Raw genomic sequence first — 15,558 nt, 5'->3', positions numbered from 1 at the left:
CTGGGCCGGGCTGGGCCCGCCCGGCGGCGGGCCGCGCTGTTGTCGCGGACGTGAGCGCCCCCTGGCGGGTGGTCGGAGGCGGCGCGGTGGACGTGTGTCCGGTTGGCCAGTGCACATTGCGAGTGGCTGGCTGGCGGTCGGCGGCGAGACGGGAGAGGAGGTATGTGTCGCGGGCGCCTTTGCTGCGCTGCGTCGTTGCGTGCCTGGGCGTGCGCCTGTCGACTGTGTGTGACTGTGTTGGGCGTTGTGCCACGTACGTGTGTGCTCGGCCGAAGGCGTCGGAAGAAAAAGAGAGAGAGAGACGGGCGGGAAAGTGGGTCGGTGTGCGTGCGTCGCCCGTGATGCGATGATGTCGCGTCATGTCATGTCATGTCTTTGCGAAACGGCTGCCGAGAGGTGTGTGGTGGCGAGCGGGAATGTGCGTTTGGTGGTTGCCGGCCGGCCGGCAGTTGTTGGTGGTTCCTCCTGTGTGGTTGTTTGTGCTGCTTTGATGGCAACGTGGAAGGACGCCGGTTTTTCCGTGCCTTGCGTGTGGTTGTGTCGACGGTGACTGGTTGGGGGTGTGCGCCGATGCACGTGCCATGTTGTTATGTTTGGGTCGTGAGTGTGTTTTTGGCTGTGTTGTTGTGTACGGGAAGGGGGAGAGAGGAGGAGGCGGCGGCGGCGGCGGCGGCGGCGGGGGTGATAGTGCGTGCAGTAGTGCCGTTGCGACGGGCGTCGGGTGGAGCCGTGCGTAGTGGCGGAAAGGTGTAGGTTGCGGGAAGCGAGCCCGTCGCGTGTCGTCGTCGACGACGGGGTCGCGTGCGCTGTGAATCGAGAGTGGCGGGAAAGGGGCAGCGTGCCGCTGTGTCGTGGTCGTTAGCAGAGGCCTGTGTGCCTGTCCGTTTGTTTTCTGTCGGACGCTTGGTGCGAGGTGTTTGTTTTGTTTTGTTGCCGCCGCCGCGGTTGTTTTTGTTTGTCGGCTGTGCTGTGTCGGTGGGTCGGCGAGCTGTTTTGCGGTGCGTGAATGTGTTGGTGCAAAAGTGGCGGCGGCGTCATGGCTGCGACCGCGACGAGCCGCGGGCGCGCCATTGATGATGTTGAACACAGAGCGGCTGTGTGCAATGGGAGGCCTTGTGTACGGGTAGCGGTGTTGTCGTACGTGCATCCGGCCCGGTGCGGAAAGCGCCGTTGCGGTTGCGGGTTGCCTCTGGTCGCGACGTGTGGTGCTCGGCTTTGTGGGTTTTTTTGGTGCCCCTTTGGCCGGTGGGTGGTGTTTGTTGTTTTGTGTGTGTGTGTGTGTGTGTGTGTGTGGTCGGTCTCTTTGGCGCTCGGTATATATCTGCCTCCTGCTCGGTCTTGTTGTCGACGTCGTCTGTAGTTTTTTGCGGCTTGCCGACGACCGACCGACCGAACTACTACCTACCTGTGACAGCTACGTGTGGCGCCCGAAGGTGAACGTAACGTGACCTCGGCGCCCTTAGCCTAACCTAAGATGTCCGGCCGTAAGGTAGGTGCGGCCACCTGACGCCTCACGTCCGAACGCTTAACCTAACTTTGACGCCTAACCTAACTTTAACCCTTAACCTAACCCACGTCCACCTAACGTAACCTAACCTAACCCAAGCGACGCCAACCCTAACCTAAGGTGTTGTACACTGCGAATGTCGAAGGCATGTTATAGTCTTAGGTGGAGAGCACTACACGCAACAAGCGGCTACACGGGTAGCAGGGGTTGTGTGGCGTGGGCTGGGCGGTTTTGTTAGGTTAGATGGCCTTGGGCAAGTACAGAAAGGGGGCAACAGCAGCCTCAACGGGTGCGGGGACCAAGCAGCAATCGGTATCGTTTGTTAATTGTCAACTGTCGAAGCTGCGTTGGTACAGTACCGGAACCGCAAGCGCTGACAGAGAAAGCACCGAAGCTCTGCAATCGTGATAAGGTACAGAAAGCTGGCTGACGCCAGGGATAAATTCTGCCGAAATTGTCACAAAGGTACAGACGGTGTTTTAGAAAGGCTCGATTGCATGCAACCGGTGGTGGTGTGTTCGTCGCTGTTTGAGTAGTAGTTTTGATCCTGTAGTGAAGTAGAGGTGGATGGTTCCTGTGAAATATTGTGGGTGGAGGTTACACCCAACAACCGAGCTAGGTTTAATAATAATTGGCTCCTTTGACCGACCTCCCGACGCAGCAGCATTAGTGGCAGAACAACGGAGAGACGGATTTTGGAAACACATTTCACATACATTTTCCTCAGCATGTTAGGGTCTTAGGTGGAGATTTCAATTTACCCGATATAGACTGGGACACTCAGATGATGTTCAGGACGGGTGGTAGGGGGACAGAGAGCATCGAGTGACATTATACTGAGTGCACTGTCCGAAAATCACCTCGAGCAAAATGAACAGAGAACCGACTCGTGGAGATAACATCGTGGACCTACGGATGACAAACAGACCCGAACGTGTTTCGACTCTGTATGTGCAGAACAGGGACGCAGTGATCATAAGGCCGTTGCAGGGAGGACGGTGTATCTATCTGTTTTGGCTAGCAAGAGTAATAGAAGGCAGATTTGCAGACGACCCGACAGATGAAAAGGCAAATGCCTGTTCCGACACTGACAATGTTGAGTGTTCATGGAGAAAGTGCAAGGCAATGGTAAAAATGCGTTTTTAGACAGGTACGTGCCGAGTGTCGAACTGTGAGGGATGGGAAAAAAAACCCACCGTGGTATACTACAACAACAACGTTAGGAAACTGTTGCGAAAGCAAAGAGAGCTTCACCCAAAGTTTAAACGCAGCCAAAACCTCCGAGACAAACAGAAGCTAAACGATGTCCAAAGTGTGAGCGTAAGGAGGGCTATGCGTGAAGCGTTCAGTGAATTCGAAAGTAGAACAAACCCTATGTACCGACGTTGACAGAAAATGCTAGGACGTTCCGGTCTTGCGTTGAATCAGTAAGTGGCTCGAAACAGCATATCCAGACACTCCGGCATGGTGATGGCATTGAAACAGAGGATGACACGCGTAAAGCTGTGAAATACCTAAACACCTGTTTCCAAAGCTGTTTCACAGAGGACGGACCGCACTGCAGTTCCGTCTCTAAATGCTCGCACGAACGAGAAACCGGCTGACATCGAAATAAGTGTCCAAGGAGGAATGGGAAAGTCCGCCGGACCCGACGGGATTACCAATTCGCGATTCCTACACAGGGTACGCGAAACAACCTGCCCCCCTTCTAACAGCCGTGTACCGCAAGTCTCTGGAGAGGAAGGGAGGGTTCCAAATGATTGGAAAAGAGCACAGGTAGTCCCAGTCGTCGAGCAGATGCGCAAAAACCATAGACCCATATCTCTGACGTCGATGTGTTGTAGAACATGTTGTTTGCTCGAGTATCATGTCGTTTGTGGAAACTCCAGAGTCTACTATGTAGGAATCCATGTTGGATTCCGGAAACAGCGATCGTGTGTGAGACCCCCAGCTCGCTTTATTTGCGCATGAGACCCAGAAAATATGAGATACAGGCTCCCAGGTGGATGCCATTGTCGTTGACGTCCGGAAGGCGTTCGATACAGCTCCGCACCGTCGCCTGATAAACGACGTAAGAGTCTACAGAATATCAGACCAACTGTGTGGCTGGATTGACGAGATGTTAGCAGACGGAACACAGCATGTTGTTATCAATGGAGAGACAGACGTCTACAGACGTTAAAGTAACCCCTGGCGTGCCACGGGGGAGTGTTATGGGACCATTGCTTTTCACAATTCATATCATATAAATGAGCTAGTAGATAGTGCCGGACGTTCCATGCGTCGTTTCGCGGATGATGTGCTGTATGTAGTATACAGAGAGGTTGCAGGACGATCGGCAGCGGATAGGCACCCGGTGCAGGGAGTGGCAACTGTCCCCTTAACATAGACAAATGTGATGTATTGCGAATATACAGAAAGAAGGATCGTTTATTGTATGATTGATTATATGATAGCGGGACAAACACTGGTAGCTGTGACGTCTGTAAAATATGTATCTGGGAGTATGCGTGCGGAATGATTTGGAAGTGGAATGATGATCAGATAAAAGTAATTGTTGGTAAGGCGGGTACCAGGTTGAGATGCACTGGGAGAATGCTTAGCAAAAATGTAGTCCATCAACAAAGGAGGTGGCTTACAAAAACACGCGTTCGACCGACCCATACGTGAGTGTTGCCCACCAGTGTGGGATGCGTAGCAGGTCGGGTTGACGGAGGAGATAGAGAAAGGTCCAACGTTTCGTCACAGGGTTATGTGGTAACCGTGATAGTTAAGTGGCAGACTCTGCAAGGGAGGCGCTCTCTGCATTGCGGTGTAGCTTGCTCGCCAGGTTTTCGAGAGGGTGCGTTTCCGGATGAGGTATCGAATATATTGCTTCCCCGTACGTATATACCTCCCGAGGAGATCCCGAATGTAGTAAAAGTAGAGAGATTCGAGCGCGCACGGAGGCTTTCAGACAGTCGTTGTTCCCGCGAACCATACGCGACTGGAACGGCAAAGGGAGGCAATGACGACAGTGGCACGTAACGTAAAAAGTGCCCTCCGCCACACACCGTTGGGTGGCTTGCGGCGTATAAATGTAGGAGGTCGGCTGTCGTGTGTGCTTGGAGGCAGATTCGGTGTGTCTGTAGTTGCGGACGGCGGTCAGCCCCCCTCGCGTAAGCGGCGAGGGGCGGCGGCGCTCGGTTGGCCGGTGCCGATGTTGCGCAGGCGGCGCCCGTTTTGTTTGCGGCGGGCAATTTTGTGAGAAAGGGGCGCGAATGTTGGCGGGCGAGGTGGCCCGACGGCTGCGGGCCGATCGGGAAACGGTGGGAGGGCGATGGGGCGGCGGAGGTGCGTTTGCACGGCCGGCATCGCCGCACGCCTCCGCTTGTGTGGCTGTGGCGGCGGCCGCGCTGGCCGGGCTGGCGCGGCGACGGTGTGGCACTTTTGCCGAAGGTTTGGCCATTGTGGCGGGTCGTCGGCTGGGGCTGTGGGGGCGGCATGTGGGCGGGGGCGGCGATTCTCGGCGGGCCGAGCCAGGCTGTAGCGCGCGGTAGCTGCAGTTTGGCCGTGGTTTGCGGCGCTGCCGTGGCGACTGGTTGGCGACTGTGGTGTGGCCGTGTGTAGCCCCATCCTCGGTGGTTTGAACGGCGCGGGTGGTTGCGGCGCAGGTTTGGGGCTGGTCCGCACAGGCTGTCGGACGTTGGGCGGTAGCAAGCGCGGGAGGCGCGGCGCGGCGGCGCGCAGAGTGGCGGCCGCTCTCTCGGCCGTCCGCGCCCGCCCGCGACACTGGCTGGGCCTGGCGGCGCGGCGGCTATTCTCTGCCGCCGTGCTTGCCGCCTGCCGCTCTCGCTCTCGCTCTCGTGTGTGTACGCGCGTCGTCGAAATAATGGCAGATCAGGCGGCTACGAACGAGACTGCTGCGGCACCCGCCGCCACCGGCACGACGAAGAAGGCCAAGTCTGCGGCGTCTGCGAAGAAGCCGCGCGCCAAGCCTGCGCACCCGCGCACCTCTGAGATGGTGACGGCCGCCATCAAGAGTCTGAAGGAGCGCGGCGGCTCGTCGCTGCAGGCGATCAAGAAGTACATTGCCGCGCACTACAAGCTGGACGCGGAGAAGCTGGCGCCCTTTATCAAGAAGTACCTCAAGTCGGCCGTCGTGGCTGGCGAGCTGGTGCAGACGAAGGGGAAGGGCGCGTCCGGCTCTTTCAAGCTTGCCGGCGCCGGCGGCGGGGCGGCCGAGGGCGGCAAGGCCCGTGCCGGCGGTGCGAAGAAGAAGCGCGCCGCTCCGGCCAGCAAGGAGAAGAAGGGCGCCCGTGCGGCCGGCGCAAAGAAGGCTGGTGGCGTGAAGGCGGCGACCGGTCGGAAGGCGGGCGCCGCCAAGAAGGCGTCTGCGGCGTCGGCGGCTCCCGCGGGTGCGAAGAAGGCGGCTGCGGCCAAGCCGGCCAAGGCCAAGTCGCCGTCGAAGGCGAAGAAGGCCGCGAAGGTTCCGACGAAGAAGCCGAAGGCGCCGCGCCCGAAGAAGGCGACGACGCCGTCTAAGGCGAAGGCTTCGCCCAAGAAGAAGAAGTGAAGTTAAAGTAAAGAAAGGAAAGGGGAAGGAAGGGAAGGGCTGGCGCTTGACCCCGTCGTCCCCCACCCCCCTCCCCCGCGTCGTCTAGTGGCGCGCGATGGCACGGCTGCGCGCGGCCCAAAACGGCCCTTCTCAGGGCCATCAGAGGACGTCGGGAAGGCGTTGATTGTCGTGCTTGGCGCGTTGTGTTGTCTTGTTTGGGTGGCCGTGCGTGCATGCGCCGGGGTGTGTGTGTGTGTGTGTGTGTGTGGGGTTGGTTGGTGTTTGTGTGGCGTTTCTGTATGACCCTTGTGGGTACTGTGTGCGTGCCGTGGTGGTTGGATTGTGGGGCCGGTGGCGGTAGGCGGCGGCGCGCGGTAGCGGAGCGGTTGTGGCCGTTTTGTTTTGTGTTTTGTATTTTGTGCGGCGGCCGACGGTTGGTTTCTCATGTTTCTGGAGACTCTGTTTGTTTGCTTGCTTTGCGGATGGCGCGTCTTGTTTGTTATGTGTGTGTCCTCTCTGTGTGAAAGGGGGACGGGGACGTTGAGACGTGGAAGTGGCCGGCGGGAATTGGGAAGGCGCGGTGGCGCCTCGGAGACGGCGGCGGCCAGCCACCCGTGGTGACGTCGTCCGGCTGTTTGTTTGTGTGTATTTGAAGGGGTGGGGTGGGATGACGTCGATTGTGATTGTTGGCGAGAGCGGCTGTGTACGGGAGGGAGGGTGGGGAATTGTGGTGGTTGTTTTAACGGGGCTAGAGAGAGAGGCTGGGCGGCAAGACCGACAAAAGTTTTGCTCGCGACGGAGAGATGTTAGTGGCCCTGAAAAGGGCCGTTTTTTTTGTGTTGCGCGCGTGCGGTGCCGTGCCGCGGCTAAGCGGTTTAGGCGCGCTCGCCGCGGATGCGGCGCGCGAGCTGGATGTCCTTGGGCATGATGGTGACGCGCTTGGCGTGGATTGCGCACAGGTTGGTGTCTTCGAAGAGGCCGACGAGGTAGGCCTCGCTGGCCTCCTGCAGGGCCATGACTGCGGAGCTCTGGAAGCGCAGGTCGGTCTTGAAGTCCTGGGCGATCTCGCGCACTAGGCGCTGGAACGGCAGCTTGCGGATGAGCAGCTCTGTGCTCTTCTGGTAGCGCCTGATTTCTCGCAGGGCGACGGTGCCCGGCCTGTAGCGGTGGGGCTTCTTGACGCCGCCGGTGGCGGGCGCGCTCTTCCTCGCCGCCTTGGTGGCGAGCTGTTTGCGCGGCGCCTTTCCGCCGGTGGACTTGCGGGCCGTTTGCTTTGTGCGGGCCATAGCGGTTAGCGGTGCGTGCGGTAGCGAAGCGTCCGGTGCTGCCTTGACAACGGGCCCGCGCGGGCCCGTGCTGCGCTTATATGCCCTCGGTGCGCGTGGTGGGGGGAGGGCGGGCCAGAGTCTATATAGGGGGGCGGCGCGCGCTCACGGCGCACCGTAGCCGACTCGCTAGCGCCGGGTGAGGAGCTGCCGCTTGTGCTTTTTTTGTTGCTTGAGGAGGAGGAAGAATGACAGGCCGCGGCAAGGGAGGAAAGGGGCTGGGCAAGGGTGGCGCCAAGCGGCACCGCAAGGTGTTGCGCGACAACATCCAGGGCATCACGAAGCCCGCCATCCGCCGCCTGGCTCGCAGGGGCGGCGTGAAGCGCATCTCTGGTCTGATCTACGAGGAGACCCGCGGAGTGCTGAAGGTGTTCCTGGAGAACGTGATCCGCGACGCGGTGACGTACACTGAGCACGCCAAGCGCAAGACTGTGACGGCCATGGACGTGGTGTACGCCCTGAAGAGGCAGGGGCGCACCCTGTACGGTTTCGGCGGTTAGGCAGGCAGCCGGTGTGCTGTGCTGTGGCCTTCCCGCGGCCGTGCCGTTGCCCGTGCTTGGTGGGAGAGACGAAAAACGGCCCTTTTCAGGGCCACCACACTGTTCGGAAATTGAAAAGTGCGAAAGGGTCTGTGTTGCCTGCCTGCCTCTGTGTGTGTGTGTTTGTTGTTGTTGTTGTTGTTGTTGTGCGCCTCTGTTGCTTTGCGTGCGTGCGTTCCGTTTGGAGTTTCGACGTGACGTGTGTGATGATGGATGCGGGAGGGCGCGGCTGAGTCCGGTGTGTGCGTGGTTTGTTTGTGGCGCGGGCCGGATCATCGATCGGATCAGCTGTTTGGTTTGGTTTGGTTTGTCCTGTGCCTGTGTGTTTGGAGAGCGCGCGCGGCGGCCCGCGTGTCGTCCGTCGTCGGGCCGTTACGCGCTCTTTTAATTATGAACATATTAACAATGATCACATCACATTATTGGTGTATTGATGTCGTTGTCGTTGTTTGGAACGCGACTGTGCGTGCGTGGAGGGGTGCAGAAAAAATGTGTGTGTGTTCGGCCACACGGGCTGTGGACAAGATGGCGGACGTGCGCCGGCGCTGTGGACGTTGTTGTAAAGTGCGGCGAGGACGACGGAAACTTTGCTTTGGACGTAGGTTTGTGTGGTGGCCCTGAAAAGGGCCGATTGTTGTGAGGCGAGCCGGCAAGGCAAAGGCGCGTTTGCGTTTGCGTGCAGGGAGCACGCAAGCGCAGCGCCGCGGTCCCTGTTTAGGCCTTCTTCTCGGTCTTCTTTGGCAGCAGGACGGCCTGGATGTTGGGCAGGACACCACCCTGTGCGATGGTGACGCCCGACAAGAGCTTGTTGAGCTCCTCGTCGTTGCGGATGGCGAGCTGCAGGTGGCGCGGGATGATGCGCGTCTTCTTGTTGTCGCGGGCCGCGTTTCCGGCCAGCTCGAGCACCTCAGCCGCGAGGTACTCCATGACGGCGGCGAGGTAGACGGGCGCCCCGGCGCCGACGCGCTCGGCGTAGTTTCCCTTGCGCAGGAGGCGGTGGATTCTGCCGACCGGGAACTGGAGCCCAGCCCTGCTTGAGCGGGACTTTGACTTGCCCTTGACTTTGCCTCCCTTTCCGCGTCCGGACATGGCGTTTGGCTAGTGGCGTAAGCGCTAAACACGTAACCGTAACGGTGCGAGCCGCAGCGAGTCGAGCAGCGGAGTGCGTGCGTGTGCCGGCGGCGGCGGGGTGGGGGTCCCTTTATGGGCTCGGGTGCGGCGGCCGGTTGCGCGCGCGCCCCATTGGTCGGCGGCCGCAACAGGGCGAGCTGGTAAAGGTGCGGTGTTGCGGTAGCGGCGGGTGCCACTGTGTGGGGAGACGCTGACTAGAGCGGAGCGCTTGCTGCCTGTTGTTGTACGTTCGAGATGCCGCCCAAGACTAGCGGGAAGGCCGCCAAGAAGGCCGGCAAGGCGCAGAAGAACATTTCGAAGGGCGACAAGAAGAAGAAGCGCAAGAGGAAGGAGAGCTATGCCATCTACATCTACAAGGTGCTGAAGCAGGTGCACCCCGACACGGGCATCTCGTCGAAGGCGATGAGCATCATGAACAGCTTCGTGAACGACATTTTCGAGCGCATTGCGGCCGAGGCGTCTCGCCTGGCGCACTACAACAAGCGCTCGACCATCACGTCCCGCGAGATCCAGACGGCTGTGCGGCTCTTGCTGCCTGGCGAGCTGGCCAAGCACGCCGTGAGCGAGGGCACGAAGGCGGTGACCAAGTACACGAGCTCCAAGTAAGGAGGAGGTTGTTACTTCGGCTCTTGGAAGGAAGGAAGGAAGGAAGGAAGGAAGGAAGGAAGGAAGCTCCCTCCGTTGCGAGAGCGGCAAAACGGCCCTTTTCAGGGCCACCAAATTGCCTTTGCGGGAAGAGCGGAATTGTTTGTGTGTGTGTGAGTGAGTGAGTGAGTGAGTGAGTGAGAGGGGCGGCATAGCTACCCGGTTTGGTTGGTTGCGAGGCAGCTGGTGGTGCTGCTGTGCCGTGGTGGTGTGGTCTCGAATGTGGTTGTGGTTGTGGTTACTGGGGTACGGCCGCGAGGGTTTGGTTGCCGCCGGTGTGACGTGGAATGCGTGCACGAGTCTTGGCGTGGTTGTTTGTCGACACACAGATAGATCGATAGGAGGTGTTGGTGCTGTCTGTGGCGCTGATTCATGTCTTTGTCTCCGTCTGCCCGGTTAGTCACGTGACTGCAATTGAAAGTCCTCGCGATTGATTGATTGTTGGATGTCACCGTTACGGCCGTCTGTTGTCACATCATACATGATGGCGAGGGTGAAATGTTGTGTTGCCGTCGACTATTCCCTTTGCTGTACGGCGCGTTGGTGTGTGTGTGTTGGTGACGTTTTAAATGGACGTGTCGTACTATCATCCATTACGAAGTCGCCAAGAAATGTACGGGCGGGTGGGGTAGGCGACACGCACGGTGGTGTACCTATTTGGCCCTTGATTTGATGATAGCCGTTTCTGCAGTTTGACTGATGATTGATTGGACTGTTGTGCGCACGCACGTCATTCACGGTGCACGTGTGTTCGGTTGAGTACAGTAAGCGTGAGGCTAGACGACGACGGTCGTTGTTTGTTGTTATGGGCGTACACGCGTTTCGTTGGTCTGTGTCCCCCGGTGTGAAATGGCAGGTGTGTCGGTGATGTGATCCGATCCGGCGGCTCTGAGTAACTGTCAATATCGGCGCGGTACACCGGCGTCATGGCAACGTGTCGGTGTTCACACCAGTCGCACTGTGGCACCGTCGGCGCCGCGAACGGTGACGAAAGGCTGACCTTTGATCGGTCGAGTGTCGTGTCTGGGCAGAACGTGTGGAATGAGCAAAACTGTTGGGGACGGAAACAATGGTGGAGGAGGGGAACGGAAAGTAATAAAACAAACAAAATGGAGAAGCAATCACCGGAAAACGAAGCAGGGAAAAACGGAGAGGCGCTGTCTATAGCAACGGAACGTTCCCGTGCATTGCAGCCGCACTGAAAGGCGTTTACGGCGCGGCTGCAGGTGTCGGCCGTGGTGACGGCTGAATTGCATTGCCTTCCCGGATGAAACGTTCGCCGACATGGCTCGGAGGAGGAATCTATGAGAATGCGTTGCCCTTGCCTGCCGTTTCGTGTGCCCTCCTGTTGTGTACGCTGTTGTTGTCCGGTGTAGCGAAGGGTGTGTATGTAGGGGTGTGTGTGTGTTTAGTGGGGAATTGGAAGGTCGATAGCTGCCGTCACGGTCAAGATAACGCAGTCAAAGGTGTCGCGAAAAAGTGTGTTAGCCGTGGTTGGTTGGTTCGTGTGTTTTAAAGAGAATGGACGAGAGAGAGAAAGTAGGTGGAGAGTGCGTTGCGTGTTGCCTAACTGCGTCCGCGAATATGGCAGTAGTTGGTGGTGGGCGTGCCCTTGCATGTGGCCCGGAAGGCGTGTCCGTTTCGCGGTAGTGGCACCGCTGCTGGCATATTCGGGAGATGGGAGGGGCGCGAAAGGAGAAAGGAGACGCGGAGGCTTTTAAAGACGGGGAGGGCGCGTGTGGGTGGCTCGCGCTGCGCTCGGCGGTTGTGTTTGTGCAACAAATGTGTTGCCGGGAGGGGACCGTTGTTGTGGTGCGGTTGTAGCCTCAGACGCGGCCGGCAGTGAACGTGAGACGACGGATGCGGGCCGGGGCGGCGCATGTCGCCGGTGCCATGCCTTTTAAGAGCCGCGTGGTCGGGGGTGTGCGCACCGTGTGTCGTGTTGCGAGACAGCATCATTTGTGCTGCGTGGCGTGGCGTGGCGTGGGGGCGAGGAGAGCGAGCCGCGCGGTGTGCTTGTGCGCCGGAGAATGGCACACTGCGCCTGCCCGTTGAGGAGGCCGATGGCCGTGGTGTGGTGGAAATGGAGCGCGTCGGACGTGCACCAATGAGAAAGAGAAACAAAGCGGCGACAACGAACGAAAGGGGGAGGGAGGCCATTGTGTCACATGCGGCGGTGGGAGGAAAAAAAAAAAAACAAACAAACAAACAAACAAGAAACGAAGACGTAAGAAAGAGGAGAAACAACAAAGAGAATGAGTCGTGCGTTCGCGAGGGGGGGTGCGCGTGTAACTCCGGTACGCGCAGTGCCGGAGCCCAACGGCTGTGTCGTCGACGCCAGTGCTTGTCGGCCGAATGGGTGCGGGAATAGAGGCAGCGTCGGCACGGAGAAGCAAGCAAGAAGGAAGGACGCACGCGCGCTGCGGCGTTTGGCGCGGTTTGCGGCTGGCGCCTTTGGTGGCAACGGCCGGGACAAGCAGCGGTGTATGGTGGTGTGCGGGGCGGACAGGGGCGGCGGCGGTGGTGGACTGGGAGGAGGCGAGGCGGCGCCGACGGTGGCGTGTGGTACGGCGAAAACGGGACGGACGGACGGCGGATGTTGGAGAGGCGCCGCGCACGCAGACACATGGAAGGAAGGAAGGAACGAACGCAAGGGAACAAATGGAGGGGGCGAATGTGGAGATGCGGGCAGGCGGTGGTGTTTGTGGGCATGTGGTGGGGAGAAGGGCGGGGGCGGGAGGACAGAGGCGAGGCGACTGCGTGCTTGCTCGCTCGCTCGCGTGTCTTTTGTTTTTGTGTTTGTTTTTCCATCGTTTGGTCGCCTTGGAGCCTGTCGGTCCCGTCCGTGTGTGGCCACGCTTCGGGTGCGTGTATGTTTGTACGTTTCGTTTGTTCGTCTTCTGCAGCAGAGGCGGTGCGCGGCAGTGGGAACGCCTGCCTGGCGGCTGGGACGGCCAGCAAATGCGGTTGGATGGGCGGCCACAGCACCGCACCTGTGCCCAAGGAGGCGACGCTGGCGGCGGGGCCCCCTCGGATGCGGCCGGCTGGGGGCTGTGTGCGCTGCCGCTGCCGCTGCCGCCGCCGCCGCCGCCGCCGCCGCCGCCGCCGCCGCCGCCGCCGCCGCCGGTGCTGGTGCTGGTGCTGGTGCAGCAGCAACAACGACGAACAACGAGTAAGCAAGAAGAGGACGAAGCGGATGGCTGGTGGGTGAGTGCATTTATTTAGGCGGTCGACAAGGCAGTGCGTGATGTGGCGTTGTGACGGGGGTTTGCTCACGTGGCCTCGTTTGTGTTGATGCGCAGGAAGATGAGATGCGGGCAGACGCAGACGCGTACAGAGAGACGAGCCCGGTCTGCAGCAGGATGTGTGGCGCGGCGCGCCGAGTGCAGAGCAGCGCGCGCCGCCTGGGCCGGGCTGGGCCCGCCCGGCGGCGGGCCGCGCTGTTGTCGCGGACGTGAGCGCCCCCTGGCGGGTGGTCGGAGGCGGCGCGGTGGACGTGTGTCCGGTTGGCCAGTGCACATTGCGAGTGGCTGGCTGGCGGTCGGCGGCGAGACGGGAGAGGAGGTATGTGTCGCGGGCGCCTTTGCTGCGCTGCGTCGTTGCGTGCCTGGGCGTGCGCCTGTCGACTGTGTGTGACTGTGTTGGGCGTTGTGCCACGTACGTGTGTGCTCGGCCGAAGGCGTCGGAAGAAAAAGAGAGAGAGAGACGGGCGGGAAAGTGGGTCGGTGTGCGTGCGTCGCCCGTGATGCGATGATGTCGCGTCATGTCATGTCATGTCTTTGCGAAACGGCTGCCGAGAGGTGTGTGGTGGCGAGCGGGAATGTGCGTTTGGTGGTTGCCGGCCGGCCGGCAGTTGTTGGTGGTTCCTCCTGTGTGGTTGTTTGTGCTGCTTTGATGGCAACGTGGAAGGACGCCGGTTTTTCCGTGCCTTGCGTGTGGTTGTGTCGACGGTGACTGGTTGGGGGTGTGCGCCGATGCACGTGCCATGTTGTTATGTTTGGGTCGTGAGTGTGTTTTTGGCTGTGTTGTTGTGTACGGGAAGGGGGAGAGAGGAGGAGGCGGCGGCGGCGGCGGCGGCGGCGGGGGTGATAGTGCGTGCAGTAGTGCCGTTGCGACGGGCGTCGGGTGGAGCCGTGCGTAGTGGCGGAAAGGTGTAGGTTGCGGGAAGCGAGCCCGTCGCGTGTCGTCGTCGACGACGGGGTCGCGTGCGCTGTGAATCGAGAGTGGCGGGAAAGGGGCAGCGTGCCGCTGTGTCGTGGTCGTTAGCAGAGGCCTGTGTGCCTGTCCGTTTGTTTTCTGTCGGACGCTTGGTGCGAGGTGTTTGTTTTGTTTTGTTGCCGCCGCCGCGGTTGTTTTTGTTTGTCGGCTGTGCTGTGTCGGTGGGTCGGCGAGCTGTTTTGCGGTGCGTGAATGTGTTGGTGCAAAAGTGGCGGCGGCGTCATGGCTGCGACCGCGACGAGCCGCGGGCGCGCCATTGATGATGTTGAACACAGAGCGGCTGTGTGCAATGGGAGGCCTTGTGTACGGGTAGCGGTGTTGTCGTACGTGCATCCGGCCCGGTGCGGAAAGCGCCGTTGCGGTTGCGGGTTGCCTCTGGTCGCGACGTGTGGTGCTCGGCTTTGTGGGTTTTTTTGGTGCCCCTTTGGCCGGTGGGTGGTGTTTGTTGTTTTGTGTGTGTGTGTGTGTGTGTGTGTGTGGTCGGTCTCTTTGGCGCTCGGTATATATCTGCCTCCTGCTCGGTCTTGTTGTCGACGTCGTCTGTAGTTTTTTGCGGCTTGCCGACGACCGACCGACCGAACTACTACCTACCTGTGACAGCTACGTGTGGCGCCCGAAGGTGAACGTAACGTGACCTCGGCGCCCTTAGCCTAACCTAAGATGTCCGGCCGTAAGGTAGGTGCGGCCACCTGACGCCTCACGTCCGAACGCTTAACCTAACTTTGACGCCTAACCTAACTTTAACCCTTAACCTAACCCACGTCCACCTAACGTAACCTAACCTAACCCAAGCGACGCCAACCCTAACCTAAGGTGTTGTACACTGCGAATGTCGAAGGCATGTTATAGTCTTAGGTGGAGAGCACTACACGCAACAAGCGGCTACACGGGTAGCAGGGGTTGTGTGGCGTGGGCTGGGCGGTTTTGTTAGGTTAGATGGCCTTGGGCAAGTACAGAAAGGGGGCAACAGCAGCCTCAACGGGTGCGGGGACCAAGCAGCAATCGGTATCGTTTGTTAATTGTCAACTGTCGAAGCTGCGTTGGTACAGTACCGGAACCGCAAGCGCTGACAGAGAAAGCACCGAAGCTCTGCAATCGTGATAAGGTACAGAAAGCTGGCTGACGCCAGGGATAAATTCTGCCGAAATTGTCACAAAGGTACAGACGGTGTTTTAGAAAGGCTCGATTGCATGCAACCGGTGGTGGTGTGTTCGTCGCTGTTTGAGTAGTAGTTTTGATCCTGTAGTGAAGTAGAGGTGGATGGTTCCTGTGAAATATTGTGGGTGGAGGTTACACCCAACAACCGAGCTAGGTTTAATAATAATTGGCTCCTTTGACCGACCTCCCGACGCAGCAGCATTAGTGGCAGAACAACGGAGAGACGGATTTTGGAAACACATTTCACATACATTTTCCTCAGCATGTTAGGGTCTTAGGTGGAGATTTCAATTTACCCGATATAGACTGGGACACTCAGATGATGTTCAGGACGGGTGGTAGGGGGACAGAGAGCATCGAGTGACATTATACTGAGTGCACTGTCCGAAAATCACCTCGAGCAAAATGAACAGAGAACCGACTCGTGGAGATAACATCGTGGACCTACGGATGACAAACAGACCCGAACGTGTTTCGACTCTGTATGTGCAGAACAGG

The 15,558-nt window shown here is 59.3% G+C and overlaps 2 protein-coding genes across 2 annotated transcripts; both read right to left on the bottom strand.

Annotated features, from left to right (window-relative positions):
- Nucleotides 1–367: 367 nt before the first annotated feature.
- Nucleotides 368–1,147, bottom strand: LOC126222720 (uncharacterized). The gene has a single exon (XM_049942190.1). It carries the CDS (start codon nucleotides 1,145–1,147, stop codon nucleotides 368–370), a length of 780 nt encoding a protein of 259 aa, XP_049798147.1.
- Nucleotides 1,148–13,455: 12,308 nt separating this feature from the next.
- On the bottom strand, nucleotides 13,456–14,235 carry LOC126222719 (uncharacterized). The gene has a single exon (XM_049942189.1). It carries the CDS (start codon nucleotides 14,233–14,235, stop codon nucleotides 13,456–13,458), a length of 780 nt encoding a protein of 259 aa, XP_049798146.1.
- Between the last annotated feature and the right edge of the window lie 1,323 nt (nucleotides 14,236–15,558).

Source organism: Schistocerca nitens, unplaced genomic scaffold (genome assembly GCF_023898315.1).
Source record: "Schistocerca nitens isolate TAMUIC-IGC-003100 unplaced genomic scaffold, iqSchNite1.1 HiC_scaffold_244, whole genome shotgun sequence".
In the NCBI taxonomy this organism is placed as follows: domain Eukaryota; kingdom Metazoa; phylum Arthropoda; class Insecta; order Orthoptera; family Acrididae; genus Schistocerca; species Schistocerca nitens.
Note: the sequence above shows the minus strand (reverse complement) of the source record. Positions and strands in the feature narration are given on the sequence as shown.